Source organism: Plecotus auritus (assembly GCF_963455305.1).
Source record: "Plecotus auritus genome assembly, chromosome: 7".
In the NCBI taxonomy this organism is placed as follows: domain Eukaryota; kingdom Metazoa; phylum Chordata; class Mammalia; order Chiroptera; family Vespertilionidae; genus Plecotus; species Plecotus auritus.
The window spans coordinates 138,839,512-138,855,257 of NC_137774.1; the positions used below are offsets into that span (position 1 = coordinate 138,839,512).

Below are 15,746 nucleotides of genomic sequence, written 5' to 3' on the forward strand. Positions count from 1 at the left end.
TATATATATATATATATATATATATATATATATATACACACATATATATATTTTTAAAATAATGAGTTCATACTAATACTTCCAATTCCAGTATATTCCCATAGGGTTCTTCCTTGCCTTCCTCTAGTCCATATCTGTATCTCCTTCCTATACTGAAAACTCTGGCTCCCAAAAAGGATGATGTTTTTGATGTATTGGACAGTCTCAGCATTGTAGGTTATCTAACTTTCTGTTATTCTGCCCATTAAGTGCCAGTAATGCCTGGCTGTCATTCTGACAGTAAAAAAAAAAAAAGACCCCCATATATTCTAAAATGCCCTCTAGGGCTAATAATACTCCTTTTGGAAACCACTGTTGTAGTGATGAAACTTGACATGGACTCAATTATATTGCAAAACTTGTTCTGATGTCCTATATGTGAATTAAAAGAAAAGGACTATGGAAGTACAGAGAAGAGAACGAAGAATTTCAGGAAAGCTATTGCTAACACTTTCTTAGATATGAAGGGAAGATTAGTAAATGAGTCTACTATATTTGGCACCTAGATGTGGGGTATAGTCAGTTATTCTGAGACAAATCTAGGGGAATGTTTTCATGGATTCCTGAATAAGTAAAAACTTTTTGCCAAAAAATGAACATAATAATCTGCAACAAATAAGTATATGGGGATAATTGTCTCCTTGTCTGTTAAGAGAGTATACTTGGGAATGCAGTACCAGCTACCATATACTGAACACCACCTAGCCTAGAATACCCTTTGTACATCCTGAATCCTACCCAGTCAGAATAGAATTTCCCTCGCCCCATCTTCTTACAACACTTGGCTATGCAGTGTGATGTGGTGAAGAGCCAGCATTTGGGAGACAGACATCTAGGTGTGACCCCCAGCTCTTCCAGCTTTCCAAAACTGTCACTTAACCTCTGTTCCTGTACTTGTAAATTAGGGAGGATGGTAATGCCTGCCCCAGCTAAGACCCTGACATGCAGCAGGTGCTCCAGAAATATGTGCAATGAACAAGTCCCTGTGCCCCTTGATTTTACCTCTATATAAAAGGTGGGAGATACTGAATCGCAAATGGCTGGGAAGGAAAAGAGGCATTTGAGACAATATGCTTTTCCTTACTGTGTAATAGAATGTGATTAAAACAAGCATTCGCTTCTACGTGCTATTACTACATGCTTCTCCTAACTCGTATTTGAGTGTTTGGGTTAGTATGTTGGTCCTGAGAAGCGAGGGCACCTGTGGTCAGGGCGGGTGATTGATGCTTTATGCGGCCTGCCGCCTGCGGAAGATCGGGCAGTAGGTGGCAGTGCGGACTCTTCGGAGAGCCGCGCAGCCTGTGGAGCCCGCCTTTGGGCCGAGCCTTTCTGTAGCCCGCAGCCTCTCCAAGCGTGTGTGTGGGAGGCCTGCCCTCCTGCATGTGGAGGGCTGTGATTGGGCGCGGTGATCTGGTGCGGACTCGCTGATTGGGGGAGCGGGGAGGAACGCATACTCCGCGAGTCCCCATTGGAGGACATCGGAAGGAGTGGCGTGGGGGAGAGGGAAGAGGTGTGGGTCTGCGTCTGTGGCTGCGGCTGCGTCTGCGTCTGCCATCTGTCTAAAATGATTTCGTCTTCCTGCCGAATACTGTGAAGGAGACGTTCTGGGTTCTCTCGGAAAGGCATGCAGCTAGGGTGCCGCCTCTCTTCAGCCCCATTAGTGGTTTTCTGTTAGTCTTGAGGGAGAGCTGTGGAGATCTGTGCAGCTCGCAGTGTGAGGGTTGCTTATTACCATGGAGGTCTTGATTAACACCAGTTCTGTTTAGTAGAGTGTACCTGCACTGCAGTGTAGGGGGCAAGCAGGCCATGCATGCAGTGCAGGTCCTCAGATAAAAATCAGAAGACAATCTTTGTTCACTGCTAGCTGTGTGCCTGGTTCTGTGCAAGGCATTTCATAGGCATCATCCCATTTAATGCTCACAGCCAGCTAAGGCAGCTGCTGTTATTCCCCTTCAGAGATGAACAGGCCATATTATGACATTGCTTAGAGCCGTGCAGTATTCTATTGCCTTTCCGCTCAAAAATAGCTTTCTTAGTGATTGCTGTAGTGCCTGCAGTTCTACCATGGAGTCTTCCCTTGCATTGAAGCACTGGATTTCTTGCCTTTTTTAAAAATAATTTTTGATTGCAGTGTAATATATGCTGAGAAGTGCACAAATCATAATGTGTAGATTGATGAGTTATCACAAAGTGAACAAACCTGTGTAGGATGGAACATTCCTACCACTCCAGAAGCTCTTATTGCCACTCCCATTCTCTACAAAAGTAACCATTATCCTGACTTCTAACACAGGTTAATTTTTTTAATTTTTTAATGGCAAATCTAAAACATATACAAAAGTATAGTGGTATAAGGATCCCCTTTATCCATCATCTGACTTCAACAGTTATCAGCCACGGCCAATCTTTACTTCATCTCTACTTATCATTCCCCCATCCTGTTCCTTTGGATTATTTTGAGACAAATACCAGGTAGTATTTCAGCCATAAATATTTTATTGTATACCTCTAATAGGCAAGGTTATTTTTAATACCCATTATCACACCTAAAATATTAACAATTGTTTAAATATGAAATATCCAGTGAATGTCCACATTTCCCTGGTATTCTTTTTTTTAAAAAAATATATTTTATTGATTTCAGAGAGGAAGGGAGAGGGAGAGAGAGATAGAAACATCAATGATGTGAGAGAATCATTGATTGGCTGCCTCTTGCACGCCCCACACTGGGGATCGAGCCCGCAACCCAGACATATGCCCTTGGCCGGAATCGAACCTGGGACCTTTCAGTCCACAGGCTGACGCTCTATCCATTGACCCAAACCAGCTAGGGCTTCCCTGGTATTCTTATAACTTTTTTTAGGGGTTTGGTTTAATCCAGATGCACATAAGGTCTGTACAATGCAATTGGTTATGTTCCCCCCCTTCTCTTGCTTTTAAAATCTTTTTTTAATAGTAACAAACAAAAGTAGAAAGAATAGTATAATCACCCCTGTGTACTGTCACCCAGCTTCAGCAATTATCAATTCCCTGCCAGTCTTATTTCATCAATCCTCTACCCCATCACCAGATTACTTTTTATCAAATCCTTGCTTTCAGATCATTTTATATGTATTTTGATATGTACCCTAAAAGATAAGGATTGTTTTAAAATAGCTATAATACCATTCTTATATCTAAAAATGAGTAATTCCTTAACATCATTATATATTCCATCAATGCTCACATTTCCCCAAATATCTTATAAATTTCTTTTTAATTTACAGTTTGTTGAAATGGGATCCAGATAAGGTCCATATTTATAATGTGTTGAGAGATCTCTTAAATATCTTTTAATCTGTAGTTTCTCTCTTTCTTGTAATTTATTTGTTGAAGAAAATAGGCCTTTTGTCCTATAGAGTTTCCTACATTCTGAATTTGCTGTTTTTTATCCTTTTGGTGGTTTTATTTTATTTACTTACCCCTACCTTCTGTATGCCCTATACAACTGAAAATTAGAAAAGGAAGCTTGACTAGGATCTTTCTGTTGTTGTTTTTTTTCTTTTGGCATGAATACTTCATAAGAAGTGTTGTTTACTTTTGTCAGGAGACACAGCATTTGGTTGTCCCTCTGTGATGTTAAAGGCCATTCACGATCAACGCTTAGGTCCATTATTTCATTAGGAGCTTCAAAATGTTGCTATTTTAGCTTTATCATTTCTTCCTCACTTATTACCCAGGAAACTTTTGTAGAAGAATTTCATTTCAGCAACAGTTTAGTTATTCTGAGAAAAAGTGTGTATGGAAAAGACAATTTTCAATAATGAGTTGACCCCTTACCATCCTCCAAAGATAATCAGTGAGATATTGTTGTTCATTATGAATTCATGGATTTAAGCATTTCAGACATTTTAATCAATTGCGGTTGATATATTTTTAAAATATATTTTTATTGATTTCAGAGAGAGAGATAGAAACATCATTGATGAGAGAGAATCATTGGTAGGCTGCCTCCTGCATGATCCGCATGAGGATCTAGCCCGCAATCCAGGCATGTGCCCTGACTGGGAATCATACCGTGACTTCCTGATTCATAGGTAGACGCTAAACCACTGAGCCACACCAACCATCTGCAGTTGATATTTTTATGGAAAGGGCCTTAATTCTCCAACTAGGGTCTATAGAACCTTAGGAGTTCTTGGACTTTCCAACTCAAGTCAGATGATTTCAGTTTTAGACTGTTTTTGTACTGGGCTTTCTTTTGGTTAAAATAAACACTGAATTAAAGCATTGCCTCTAAATTCCTCTAAATTAACTATGCAGATCTGTTGAGAAGGTACAGGGTGAAAGTTATTAGCTTTAGCCAGTTAGCAGCTTTTAAATTACAGACTAGGATCCACAGTGAATTGGATATAAGAGAAAACCATTTTGGGGAACTGGATATAGTTCAGGTAGGACAGGCATGATGGGGAAGCTCTCTAAGTTCTATGAGATGGAGTTTGCTTGGGTCACCCTGCTAGAAACAAGGGCCCAGGTAAATTGAATTGGATTCCTGAGCCCTACTAACTTAAATATTTTTATTTCTGATTTTCCAGTTTATTCTAGTAAGTAATCATAAAGTAAGGGACACCTTTTTTATGTTTTTTTTAAATGAATTAATTTATTTTAGGAACTCCCTTTCCAAATCCAAAGTGAATTTATACCACTGACACATTTACATTCAGTTCAAAACTGAGCACTGTAGTCATCTCTTACTGACATTTCTTCCATTAGCTGAGCTTTAGTTTTGCTGTGTCATTTCAGCTGTGGAGACCTTTGGCTTATTGCAGTAATTTTTCAAATCCTGCTCTTGAAGCCTGATGGAGATTTTGTGAAGCCTGCTTTCTTAACTTTGTCAGTTCCATATTAGCATCTCTGGATATCTATTCATTTACCAAGTTCTATATTTACTATCTGCTGGCTGGGCTGTTCCAGAGGTGGCCTGATTTCTGTGCTTCCTCCTCTTTCAGTCTCGTTTTCACACATACACACACACACACCCCAAACGTTATTGTCTAATATTAAAGTTTTATCCTTTAAAACATTACTATTTTGCATAGTCAGTTTTCCCTCTGATTGAAGCAGTTTTATTTACTTGCCATTCTAGCATCTCATGTCTTTTTTAAAGGATCATTTTCTATCTTCTATAAAAAATACAAATTCTAAAAAGTTCCTTTTGTAAATGTTTGTTGCTAATGAATTATCTCAGTTTCTGTTTGTCTAAAAACATCTTATTCCTCTCTTAATTTTAAAAGATAAGATTACTAGGTTTGTGAATCTCTGTTGAGAGTATTTACACCTAAGCATATTATTCTGCCTTCTGTTGTTCCTACTAAGAAAATACACATTGGTGTAATTGTTTTTCCTTTGTAAGTAACTTACCTTTTTCTTCTGGCTACTTTTAAAATCCCATTATTCTTCAGTTTCACTATAATGTATTATGATGTGGGTGGAATTTTAGTTAATTGATTTGAGATTTTATATGTTTCTTGGATCTGAAAACTTATGTCTTTTATCAGTTCTAAAATTTATTTAGCTGTTATCTAATCATGTATCACTTCTCCCCATTCTCTTTATTTAACTTCTTTTAGAAATTCAATTAAATAGTTTAGGCCTTATTTTCTATTTCTCTTTTATACTTTTCATCTTTACCTATCTTTGTGCATTCTGTGTAATTTCTTTTAGATCTTTCAGTTTACTAATTCTCACCTCACCTGTGTCTAACCTGCTCTAATTTACTCATCAAGTTTCAGGGGTTTTTTTACACCTTCGTTGAGGTATTCTTTACACAAATAAACTGCACATATTTAAAGTGTACAATTTGTTAAGTTTTGACATATGTACATTTGTATATGTCGATGAACTCATCACCACAATCTAAATAATGAGCATTGTGTTCCCCTACCCACCACCACCTATCACCTTTGCAGTCCTTCTTTCCTGCCTCTTCTGCCCACCTTCTTAAATTCCCAGGTAATCACTGATATGCTTTCTGTCATTACAGATTAGTTTGCATTTTCTAGAATTTTATGCAGTAAAACCAACTCTTTAGACCACTTTAAACAAAGTTCTCAGGTTGGTATATCTTGTATAACATAAGAGTGCGAATTTGGGCCTTAGAGGTGTGAGGGCAGACTGTAGTTTAGAATCCTCAAGGACAGCATCCCTGCTGTTTATCTTTGCATGGTGCATTATTTTCTAATTAATTCAACTTTTCACTACAAGTGTAGCCCTAGCTGGTTCTGGCTTTACCTGAGGCTCTCTGAACCAGTTTATCTTCTTATAAAGGCCTTGGTTATGTCCTCTGTCCCCCATAAGCCATTAAAACCAAAGCTCTGTGTCACTGGGGACCTGCAGATCCTCTCAGGTGACTGCTACCATCAATGCTCCCTTAAACACTCAAGTTGAGTGCTCCCATCTTGCCTGTGGCCTCTGACAATTACATCTACCTTCTTGAAAGCTTAGTCACATGTATTTTAATAACAGCTTTATTGAGATGTGTTCACATACTATAAAGAAAAACACTTTAACATGTACAGTATTGTGCAACCAAGCTCAGTCATGTTTGAAAACTTTTCGAAATATTTTGTTTTTATAGTAGGAGGAATATTTTAAAGGATATTTAGTCCACCTTATTCCAGAAATAAAATTCAGTTTAATATATTCTTCAAGCTTAGAAGGAGCAATCAAGACTTATTATGTGTCCCCCCCGCCCCATGGTAGTTTTCAAATATAACCCACTTTAGTCCCAAGAAGCTGCATCACAATCTCATGGGGCTTTGTTTAAAAATTTGGATTCCTCTGATGTCACCTCAAACCTACAGAATTAGAATTACCCTCTAGGTGTGAGGTTAGGAATCTGAAGTTTTAAAGCCCCTCAGATGATTCAAATCCTCAACTGGTTTTATGAACCAGTACACCCCTCTATTTGGAGTAATATAGGGTCCTCAATGTGTATGTACTCAGATCATCAAGGGTATTGTTTTCTTCAAACCAGAACGTTATTTTTATACTAGCTTACATGTCATTTTCTGGGCATACTTCCACATTATCTGTACAGTTTTGTTAAGTGAAGTATTTTTCAGATCCATTTTCCATATAGTCTTTGTTATATATTTCCTGAGAAGCTGAGTGACAGGCAAGAAAGCATCTTCTTTAGCACATCCCTTTGAACAAAATCTGAGCATCTGCTGGCCCCTCAGTGACACATAAAGTGTGATTTTTGGCTATTGAAGCCCATAGTCCAGAAGCCTGTGGTGTTGGCCCTCTGCAGGCCGCAGCGGCCCAGCTTTCCTAGCCATCCCTGCTCTGTGCAGTTTTCTGCCTCATTCATCACGCCAGCACTGCCATAGGAGGTGATTGGTCCCATATTATATTTAGCAGCAAACCTCTCTCTGACTTGCAGTATGCAAATGTTATTCATCAGTTGCTGGGCCTGCAGCTGTTGCCCTTTTGGAGGCCCCTGCCCTGATTTCACTTGGCTGAAGATGTCTGGATGTGAAGGGTTAGAATAGAATCTTGAGTTACCACACTACAGAAGCCAATGTTCAGTTCTACATTGTGAGCTCTGTGAAACCCACAAGGAAATGGAGGCCATTTTAATTAGGCCAGTAGACCCTGATCCCGCTTTTTTAAAGTTAAAGTTTAAATTTGAGGTAATTCGTTTTAATGCCTGTCATCTTAACACAAGGGCCTCTAATACGAAGGGATTATAACGATTTGGTATCATGGGAGTGTTGTTTAATATCATTCTGAGCAGGTAGATGTAACAATATTAGTTTGCCTTAGTGCGAAGAGGTTTTAGGGGTATCCTTATGTGTGTGTAGGGGGGTGTCTTTACCATTCTTTCATCACCTGGTGTTGATCCTTTCAAGACAGGCGTGAGAAAAGCTAATTACTTTTATATCATACTAGGTTTAGGCGATTTGCAAAGTTGATTTCCCCAGAAGCTCCTGAATCATTGAGATCATTACCTCCAGGAAAGAACAGAGGAAAAATTGGTTAAATGCACTGCATTAGGTCTTCAACAAATACTTGTCAGTTGTTTACCTCTGTCTCCTTATTACTTGATACTGATTTCTTCCACTAGGGAGTAAAAAAAAAGAACAAAAATACCCTTGGAAATCCAGTTACTTCTTTTTTCTGCTTTCCTCTCTGCTTCCCATTCTTTTCGCCCTCCTTCCCTCTCACTCCCTTTCTTTTACTAATTTTTTAGGTATTTATTGCGTGCCTCTTAGGGAAATGTTCTACAGACTGAGAATATGTCATGAGTTAAAGCCTTGCTTTCATGGATTTTACCTGTAAGTGTAAAAAAGAGGAAAAATAAATAGATAAGAACACAGACCAGCTATGTAGGCATTTGCAAGTCATAGGAAATATTTTGGATTTTAGTCTAAGTGTGATAGGATGCTGTTGGTTGAGGGAAGAGAATGACGGGATGTGATTTATCTTTTAAAAGGCTGTGTAGAGATTAAATTGTAAGTGTGGAGGTTAAGGTGAGTAGTCAGGAGGTGAGAGATATTGGTGGCTTAGCAGTGGTAGTGGTAAGAAATATATATATATCAAAAATCTAGAGCCTATAAGATTTGCTGACAGTTGGTTAAAACAATGAGGTCAAGAATGTCACCTAGATTTTTGGCTTGAGAAAGCCAGTGAATGTAGTAGTCATTTACTGAGATGAGAAAGATTTGGGGGAAAGCAGGTTTGGAGTGGAAGGCTGCAGAATAAAGAGGACATGTAATGTTTAGATACCTATTAGACACTCTCATGGAGATGTCACCTTGGAAATACAAGTCTGGAGTTACAGGCAGGAATCAGGTAAACATACAAGTGTGGAGTCAGTAATCTGTAGATGATAATTAAGGCTGTGTGTGGTGAAGAGAAGAGTCTACTGTTCAGACATTTAGGAGTCAAGAAGAGGCAGAGATCCTGCAAAGGAACCCAAGAGAGAGAGAAAAGAGTATTTTCATGAAGGTCAACTGTATTAAATGTTCATGAGCAGTCAGGTAAGAAGATGAGAATGAAGAATTAACCACTGGGTTTAACTATGTGGAGGTTGTCATTGGTGCTAGTGGAATGATGGAAACCAGAATCTGATTTGAGAGAGATCAAGAGAGCTTGGAATTAAGGAAGTAGTCACAGTTGTACCAGGTATGACTCTTTCCAGTTGTCTTGCTGCTGAGGGGAGCAGAGCAAACAAGTAGCAGGAAAGAGAGATGAGGGAGATGTGTGGATTTTTTTCTTTGTTTGTTTGTTGTTTGGTTAATAAAGTTTGCCCTTTGTAAAAAAAAGGGGTGGGGGCAGAGTAAATGGGCACAGATGCTGATAGCCTGGTGACTTGATGGTGGGAGGATGAGGTTCTCTTTTTATTGCTTCTGTTTTATACTCAGGAAAATAAGACCCATTATTATAAGTATGAGAAGACATGAAATAATGAATTTGGAGATTTATGTTGCCTAGGATTTCAGATATTTTTAGACTCTGAAATAACAGTGTAATCTCAGGAATACCAAGTAGCCGTGTGGATGTTCTACTAAAAGAAACTGGAATAGGAGTAATTCAGGCTGAAAATCATTAGGTATAGCCAGGGTACCTTCTCTGATTTGTTCAGGGAATGTATAAAAGTTATTTGATAAGTTCCAATTTAAAAAAATTTAATAGCTAATATATTTACCTGGTTCACAATGCAAAAGGAATAAATGTAAACAGTCAAGAGTCTTCTTCCCTTGGCCTCTTACCATCTATTCCTTTCCCTGGAGTCTGTCAATTATAACACTTTCTTGTGCCTCCTTTCAGAGCAACTTTATTGATGCATTTTTAAAAAACTAAATATATGCCATCATTTTTAAAATAACCCTACGGCAATTACATAAATTATTTTTAAACATTGCTAATATTTTTTATCCTCTTTAATTTACACAAAATTAATTTCTAAAAATAGCAAGAAAGTGCATCTGTTTTAATCCTGGTTTCATAACGATGGCAACCATGTGGCAGGAGTTGTATCTGTTAGGTTTTCCATAAGAAATATGTATATTTAACAGGTTCTTTTTTCTTCGTTGCCTTCACAGCTGATCTGGCATCTTTAATGGATAAAACATACGAGAAAAAGTTGCCTGTTAGTTCTTTAACAATATCACGGGTAAGAAAACTTAAATATATATATTTATATATATATATATATTTTTTTTTTTTTTCAAAAACAAAGGCAGAAGAAATCAAGAAAGGCTTTTTATATGGATGAGGCTATGTAAATAAAGAATATCTTTCATAGAAAATATTTTTCCATAGTATGGTATGTTTTTGTGGTTACTAATAGATATTTTATGGTGAAATAGCAAATTTTTTTGACTGAAATAAAAACTAATAAATGTATCAGACTCTGATGTCAGTGATCATTGTTATGTATCTGATTTATTTTTCCAGGATATGGTATTCTGTTGTATAATATCATGATTTTTTTTAGTTTGATATACCCATCAGAGGAATAGTATTTACTAGTTAGTATTGGAAGTATTTTTGGTAGCTGAGAAAGTCTGTAAAAGAATGTATATTAATGTCCATGTTAAACTGCTGCAGAGCAGTGGAGGAGAGAATAATACTAGGCTAGGAACCAGGAATAGTAAATGATAGTAACCATTACTGAACACCTTCTATGCCATCTATTGTACTAGTTTCTTAACATACATTATCTTATATATTAATTCTTACAGGGGCCATAAGAGAGAAGCATTATTATCTCCATTTTACATGCAAGACTCAAGTTGATAAATTTCTCAAATTCACACAGGTCATAAGTGGAAAAATTTGGCTTCAAACCCAGTTCTCTGTGACATCAAAGTTCTTTTCTTTCAAATAATAACTGATTTTGTCTTTATCGTGAATTAACTCTGTGACATTGGGCAATTGGGCCCCTCTCATTTTCCTCATTTCCAATCTGAGGACAATAGTATTTTCCTCGCAGAGCTGATGTGATGCTAAAATGAGCTTTTAGTTGTGAAAGCTCTTTGTTGAAATTAATAGCACCATAAAATTCAATGTTACTGTTAAATCTAGAAGAGGAAAAGGAAAGAAACTATCATTATTTTTAGTCTGGGTTCTTTCTTTTTGTCTCTTGATATTCTCCTTTTAGTAGGGGAAGAGTTTAACTAGGTCATAACAAGTTTATAGACTCATAATGTTCAGATTAAAGGGTAACAGAGAGGTCATTGGTTCATGAAGGATAAAATCTCTGTTGCCATAATACCTGATATTTGTTTAGGCAGCACTGCAGAATTTTAAAAACTTTCACATGCATTTTCTTATTGGATCTGCAGACCCTTGGAGGCAGGTGCCTTTATTCTATTTATGCAGATGGAGCACCTGAGTTGCAGAGGGGCTAGCTATGCCATCTGTTTATGCCATACAGCAAGCAATCAGGAGAGCTAGCTCTCAACTGCAGGTCCTGTGTTTGCACCAGTTTATCCGCCCCTAAATGAGATTCCTAAATCAAATTCACAAGTCAGAGGCATTTTGAGAAACTCTCCCCCTTTTTATTCTCCTCTCCCTCATTCTGAGGTTTTAATTATATTCACAACATGTGTTATCTTCTACTCCATCTCTTTTGCCTCTGAGTCTCTACTTTAGGGTAGAATCTATCCTTGGAATAGCTCTTTCTGTTTCCTTATTTAGTTTAGAATTAAGGAGCATACTCATAGATTTTTATGGTTCAAAAGGAGACTTTGTTGATTGGCTGTTCCATAGCAGAACTTAAGTCAGAATAAGAAAATGGTTACAAGATTGAGTTCTCTAAATTTAGATTTTTATCTCTTGAGCATATTTTTTTAGCCATTGAGTCTTTAACCTTTCAGATATGCGTTCCCATGTATTTGGAGCTCAGAACATAGGAAATCTTAGAGTTTAAAGATAAAGGGAAATAGCAATGACTAGTTATAAATTAGTATAGTATAGAATAGTCTGGTATAGTATAGTATAGTATAGTATAGTATAGTATAGTATAGTATAGTATAGTATAGTATAGTATAGTATAGTATAAAGAGGAGTGTTCTCTTGTTCTGAGCAAGGTTCATGTTTGATTCCTAGTTTTTCTGGTCAAGGTAGTTCTATACAAAGAAAAAGAGAAGACATGGTGTATTTTTTTATTGCATTAGCACAGAGGGGTTTCAATAAAATGAGTGTTTTATCTTTTTTAAGGTCAGTGTTTGAATTAAGCCCAATATATGGCATAATTTATATTCATTCAAAGGTTTCTATTTTTGCCTTTTAGTTTGTGGACAACATTTCATCTCGAGAAGAGATAGATCATGCAGAGTATTACCTTTACAAGTAAGTTTTCCATTTCATTGGGCTATACACTTTCCTATTTCACACCTCTTTTTTACACAAAAGGTGGTATGTATTATATATACTGTTCAACACCTTGCTGTTTACATTTCTGTTTTGGAGATCTTTTCCTATCAGTAGATAGAGAGCTTTTTCATTTTTTATATCTATATGATATTCTATACTATGATTATATCATTTAAACCACTTCCCTATTAATGGATCTTTAGATTGAGCGCTTTCTCTCTTTTTATATTATATAATGTAACAAAAATTACCTTATACATATGTAATTTTGCACATAATCCTCACAAGTATTTACATTTGTAATTTCAATAGCTATTTCCAAATTGTTTCCTTTGGAGGTTTTATCTGTTTACATTCTCACCGGCAGTGTATGAGAGGCCTGTTTTTACAACTTGGCCACTAGGAGTATTTTCACACTTTGGGATTTTTTTTCTTAATCTGAGAGATGAAAAATTATATATTTATCTCTTCTCTTTTTTTTAATCACAGTGAAATATACTCTATATGCACTATTTGGCCTCTACTATTAATTAATACTATATTTGAAATTTTTTTCTACATCACCACAGTTAACTTCATTCTTCCTCTCAGCTATAAGCAACTGCACTGTGAACTGTATACAGATACACTCACGCATGTGTACAAAGAAGCTTGTTCAGTGCAGCACCATCTATAGTAGCAGAAGACGGGAATGACCTAAAGCTCATTAAATAATTGGCCAAATAAGCCCTGACCGGTTTGGCTCAGTGCATAGAGCGTCGGCCTGTGGACTGAAGGGTCCCAGGTTGGATTCCGGTCAAGGGCATGTACCTTTGGTTGCGGGCACATCCCCAGTGGGGGGTGTGCAAGAGGCAGCTGATCGATGTTTCTCTCTCATTGATGTTTCTCTCTCATTGATGTTTCTAACTCTGTCCCTCTCCCTTCCTCTTTGTAAAAAATCAATAAAATATATTTTAAAAAAAATAATTAGCCAAATAAATTATGACTTATTCTTATAGTTGATGTTCCACCTATCAAATATCTGTCAGAATGATACCTTACAACTAACTTTTTATAATGTTTCCTGGTTGTGGTTTTAAAAATCTGATTTAGGATTTGTTCCAATTCCTGAGTTTCAAAAATAGCCTCAGATTGAAATTTAAAGTGTTTCCAGTAAGCATTACATTAGAATTCCCATTTGATCTTCCTTTGTTTTGATCAAGAAAGTTTCAGTTATTTTTATCTGGGTGCATTTTTAAAAGCTTTCAAGAACATGTATTCAATTTTCTTTTACTTGCTTTTAAAAATAGTAATGTGGCTTCTTCTTTTTTTTTTCTTTCTTTCTGAATTGGGTGAATTCTACCACCTTTTTGGTGTTTTCAGTTTAAATATAAATCTCATATAGGTTAGATTCTATACTATAAAAAACCTTTATTTTAAATCTACGATTGCCTTTACCAATGTCCTGAATTTAAATTTTAGGTCCTGAAATCATAATTGCAAGTGCCTTCCTACCCTTCATTAAGATAAACATAAATGGCCCAGCTGGCATGGCTCAGTGATTGAGAGTCAACCTATGAACCAGTAGGTCACCAATTTGATTCCTGGTCAGGGCACATGCCCGGGTTGTGGGCTCCATCTCTCTCATCATTGATGTTTCTGTCTCTCTATCCCTCTCCCTTTCTCCCTTCCTCTTCGAAATCAATGAAAAATATATTTAAAAAGAAAAAAGATAAATTTAAATGAATGCTGTGAGGACAGCAAGTTCTGTCTTCCTTTAGTGGTTCTTGGCCTGTGGGTCTCCTTTGATAGTTATTTTTGCCTATGGTAAAGGTGTATTGGCCGGCATCTGCCCAGTTCTCATCCTTTTGCTTTCCTTATGACAAAATGTAAAAAATAGTTTCAACTTCTAAATAGAAACAATTAGAAATCCACCCCATAGAACACAGTGCCATAGTCGTAAAAGAAATATGTCTCAAATTTTCTTATGTCCCAAAGTATGTCTGTAACATATCACTGATTTCAATGATTCAACATTCAACTAGTATATACTGAGCACTTAGTGGGTGCCCAGCCTCTGTCCAAAGTGCTGGACATGCAGTGATGAATAAATGTGACCCTGTTCCTCTCCTTATACATTAAAGTTTAACTAAGAAATTTGTCCTACCTTTAAGATCTTCCATGATTAAATCTTCACATGATCCCCAGTTTTGGGTGGCCTGGAGTCTGAATAAGTTTCATAAAATCTCTATTTCCTCTTTTCATATAGGTCATACAGAAGACTTTTGTCTATCTTAAATCTGACCCACTGTTTAATTTGTCATCCTATCCTTTGCTTAATTAAAACAGTGTTCTAACTATGACATCACTTTTTCATTTCTGTTCTTTCTCTTCCCTTCCATTACTAGGAAAATTCCCTCTTTCTCAGCTTATTTTTTTAAGAAAGAAACATTTTTATGATTTCTTAAGATGGTTGTTATACATATATGAGACTAAGTATAACTCCATAAAGTTGTATCCAAATGTAGATAAAGTTACAGTTATGAACTCTTGGGATTTATCTCCATTGATTGAATTAGGAGTATTCATCCTGAAGACACCAAGGGCCTGAAGTATTTCTACCTGTTGGGTCTTCAGCGTGCAATGGCTGTGATGCCAACATCCATCCCTACAGGGGATGATTTTATACACCTCAGAGTCAACTTAAAATCACAGGTCTAGGTGAGGAAATATAGAAGCACTTTCCTAATCCTACAACTAACAGCTTTTTGCTGATCTGCCTTGAGGATCTCTCATTCCCTAGGCAGTACCATCTTGAAGGGAAGGCCCACAGCAGGACTTTTGGCTGCTACCTCTGTCATTAGCTCAACTCTTTCCCTGCCTCAGCCTGTAGAGACAGGCACTGCATGCAGGGTGTAGCTGCTACATCATCTCATCTTCCAGTGATCAAGTATCCACAATGGTTATGTAAAGAGCATTAGAGCCAAAGAGGTTTGGAAACCTCGAGTGATCCATGGAGAGCTGATTGAGCCTCTGCCGTTGTATATCAGGTGCACAGGTAAGCAGCTCCATGTTTCAACAATTCAGGATACTGCTGGCAAATGCCAGCTTGTTATCCTGTCACCCCAGGACAGACACTCAGCCTTCTACTCTCCTCAAGTACACAGGTTTCAATGTTCAGGGGCTTGAACATGTAAGAGTCCCAGGGATCTTCTAAGGAGAGTTAGAAAAGTCGCTCACTAGACAGCAGGAAGGAGAATAAATATCTAATCACCCCTGTTTTGGCTGTGCTGTTCTCTGGGGGACCCACAGATCTATGATCAACTTTTGTCCTGCCACTTACAAATAAAGCATGGAAACAG

At 37.2% G+C, this 15,746-nt stretch overlaps 1 protein-coding gene across 1 annotated transcript in view; it reads left to right on the forward strand.

Moving 5' to 3' along the window:
• MRPS27 (mitochondrial ribosomal protein S27) overlaps positions 1 to 15,746 on the forward strand; it is a 96,709-nt gene that overhangs the window by 10,630 nt on the left and 70,333 nt on the right. Inside the window, exons 3-4 of the mRNA XM_080682036.1 lie at positions 10,128 to 10,198; positions 12,323 to 12,381. Coding sequence (XP_080538162.1) covers positions 10,128 to 10,198; positions 12,323 to 12,381 — 130 coding nt within the window. The remainder of the gene's footprint in view (positions 1 to 10,127; positions 10,199 to 12,322; positions 12,382 to 15,746) is intronic.